The sequence below is a fragment of the Cynoglossus semilaevis genome, chromosome 2 (assembly GCF_000523025.1).
Source record: "Cynoglossus semilaevis isolate Cse_v1.0 chromosome 2, Cse_v1.0, whole genome shotgun sequence".
Lineage (NCBI taxonomy): Eukaryota > Metazoa > Chordata > Actinopteri > Pleuronectiformes > Cynoglossidae > Cynoglossus > Cynoglossus semilaevis.
Genome location: NC_024308.1, coordinates 2,540,041 through 2,542,186, shown reverse-complemented (window position 1 = coordinate 2,542,186; position 2,146 = coordinate 2,540,041). Strand labels below are relative to the sequence as shown.

The following is a 2,146-nucleotide window of genomic DNA, read 5'->3' as shown; positions in this document are numbered from 1 at the left end:
TTTGGATCTCTTTGCTCCTCACTGTCAGTGAGTCTCTGTGAGGATCCACCAGGTCGGTCCACATTTAGACCAGGGCTGGTGTGAGAACCAGAGACGGCTGTGCCTCAGCGGAGAGAGCAGGCGCCTGTCAACGACACCACTGGAAATCCATCGTTAAAATACTTCGTCTAATAACGAACCGGCTGATTGTGGGAACCCTGAGTCGTCTTTGAACAAAGATTTAAAAAAGAAACTTTAAACATTTTTAAACTGGAATTTATTGAAATCAAACCATTAAATCAACATCTGGTTCATGTTGATACTGAATGTTTTGTTTTATAAAATGGTCTTGAGACAGAATTATTTCATTAATGGGAAAAAGTCACTGATTTAAAAATGATTGTTTTGATTTATTTTTTATTTTCTTTCTGGCTGCATGTTTAAAGCACAGAGAAAAAAAACAAATCTAAAAAATGTTGTTTCACGGTTCGATCAAAATAAAACAAATAACTTTCTGTTTTTCTGCTTTTCTTCCCCGTTGGTTCTCAGTCAGGATCGGGAAACTGAAGAGGAGGAAACCAGAGGACGCAGCGGTGAGTGAAGAAACGTCGGTGGTCTGAACCCTGTGACGTCACCTCAGTGTTTCTACCACTCACTGTCACTGTGTCTCAGCTGACTGTGTCTTCATGTCTGTCACAGGAGGGCGCCGTGGACCTCACCCCGCTGGACAGTGAGTGGAATGACAGGAGAAGGATGCAGATGTCCACCCTGATTGGTGGGTTTAAAGGTGCGGATAAATAATCGGTGTCAAAATAAAATTTCAAATCTGTGATGTTTCATCGTGAAACTGATCTGAATGTTATCTGCTCTAAGGTGCGATGCTGGTGAGCACAACGTCTAAGGAGTGTCGAGACAGCGACGCAGACCTGGACGTGGACGGAGACGACACTCTGGAGTACGGCAGAGCACAGTATCCTCTGACACCGACGCTCCCAGGAGATCAGAGTTGAAGTTTTAAAATGGACTTCAAATTAAAATTATTTACTCTTTCAGTGAGGACGTCCTCACACTGTCACAGGTTTCATTAATATAAAAAAATAAAAAAAAAAGTTTTTTTTCCTGAGTGTAGCTCAGATACACAGAGGCAGACGTCATTCCCTGTTCAGGAGAAAGTTCCAAGGACACGTCCTTAAAGTGAGTTCTTCTTCTTTGGTTTTTTATTAGTTTTTGATAGGATTGTACGGATTTTTTTAAATTTTAAATCTGTTTTAATTTCATTCACAGCAGCAGCTGTACCAGTACCAGTACCAGTACCAGTACCAGTACCAGTACCAGTGTACTCCCAGACTCCAGGATTCACCTGGATTATTCCAAATGGATAAACGATGGTGAGTTGAACTGAGACTGAACACATGACTTAGTCCAGTGTTTCCCAAAAGTTTTTTTTCTGGAGATCCATATTTTAAAATATCACAAACCTTCACGACCCAAAGGTCAATAAACATTATTCATAAATCACAAAATAAAGGACTGTGAACTGCTGGGAAATATGATGCAAAACGACCCCAAAAAAAAATTCTTGTGACACACCTGAGGGTTGCGACCCAGTCTTTGGGAAACAATGACTTAGGGTAACACAAAAACAAGCAACGTTTGTGGTCTTGTTTAACCAGGGTTTAAACTGAGGAAATATATATATATATATATATAAATTATAAATAAGATGGACCAGAATAAACACCAAAAGTTAAATTAGTGAAAATAAAAACAAGAACCATGAAAATAATTACAAAAAAAAATCTAGATTGGTCCTATTTTTTTAGAGGATGAAATCATTTTGCTTTGATTAATAATTTTGGTCTTTTCTTCCTGCAGGAAGTCCATCCACCAGTGGAGGAGAGAAGGTCAACAGCAGCGTTTCCACGACGACACAAACGTGTAAAAATACAGAGATTGAGACGTGAGTTTATCAACTGATCCTCATCTCTCTGTCAGTGATGTCACCGCGTTGTCTTCCAGTCCAAACTAATGTGTCTGGTCTCACTTCACGACACACTCCTCCTGCTCAGAGTGCATTCTGGGAAATCTGTGAATAACGGCCAAAGGAAGTGGATTTTAAGACTCTGTCCCCTCTCCCACAATACTTTATCAATATGATGACATCATC

At 40.0% G+C, this 2,146-nt stretch overlaps 1 protein-coding gene across 1 annotated transcript in view; it reads left to right on the top strand.

The window, feature by feature from the left end:
* The window catches only part of rnf220b (ring finger protein 220b), a 24,391-nt gene extending 22,288 nt beyond the window's left edge, over positions 1-2,103 (top strand). The window contains exons 8-13 of the mRNA XM_017041729.2: positions 529-572; positions 679-766; positions 853-949; positions 1,114-1,173; positions 1,264-1,367; positions 1,855-2,103. Coding sequence (XP_016897218.1) covers positions 529-572; positions 679-766; positions 853-949; positions 1,114-1,173; positions 1,264-1,367; positions 1,855-1,943 — 482 coding nt within the window. The 3' untranslated portion in view covers positions 1,944-2,103. The remainder of the gene's footprint in view (positions 1-528; positions 573-678; positions 767-852; positions 950-1,113; positions 1,174-1,263; positions 1,368-1,854) is intronic.
* The last annotated feature ends 43 nt before the right edge of the window (positions 2,104-2,146 follow it).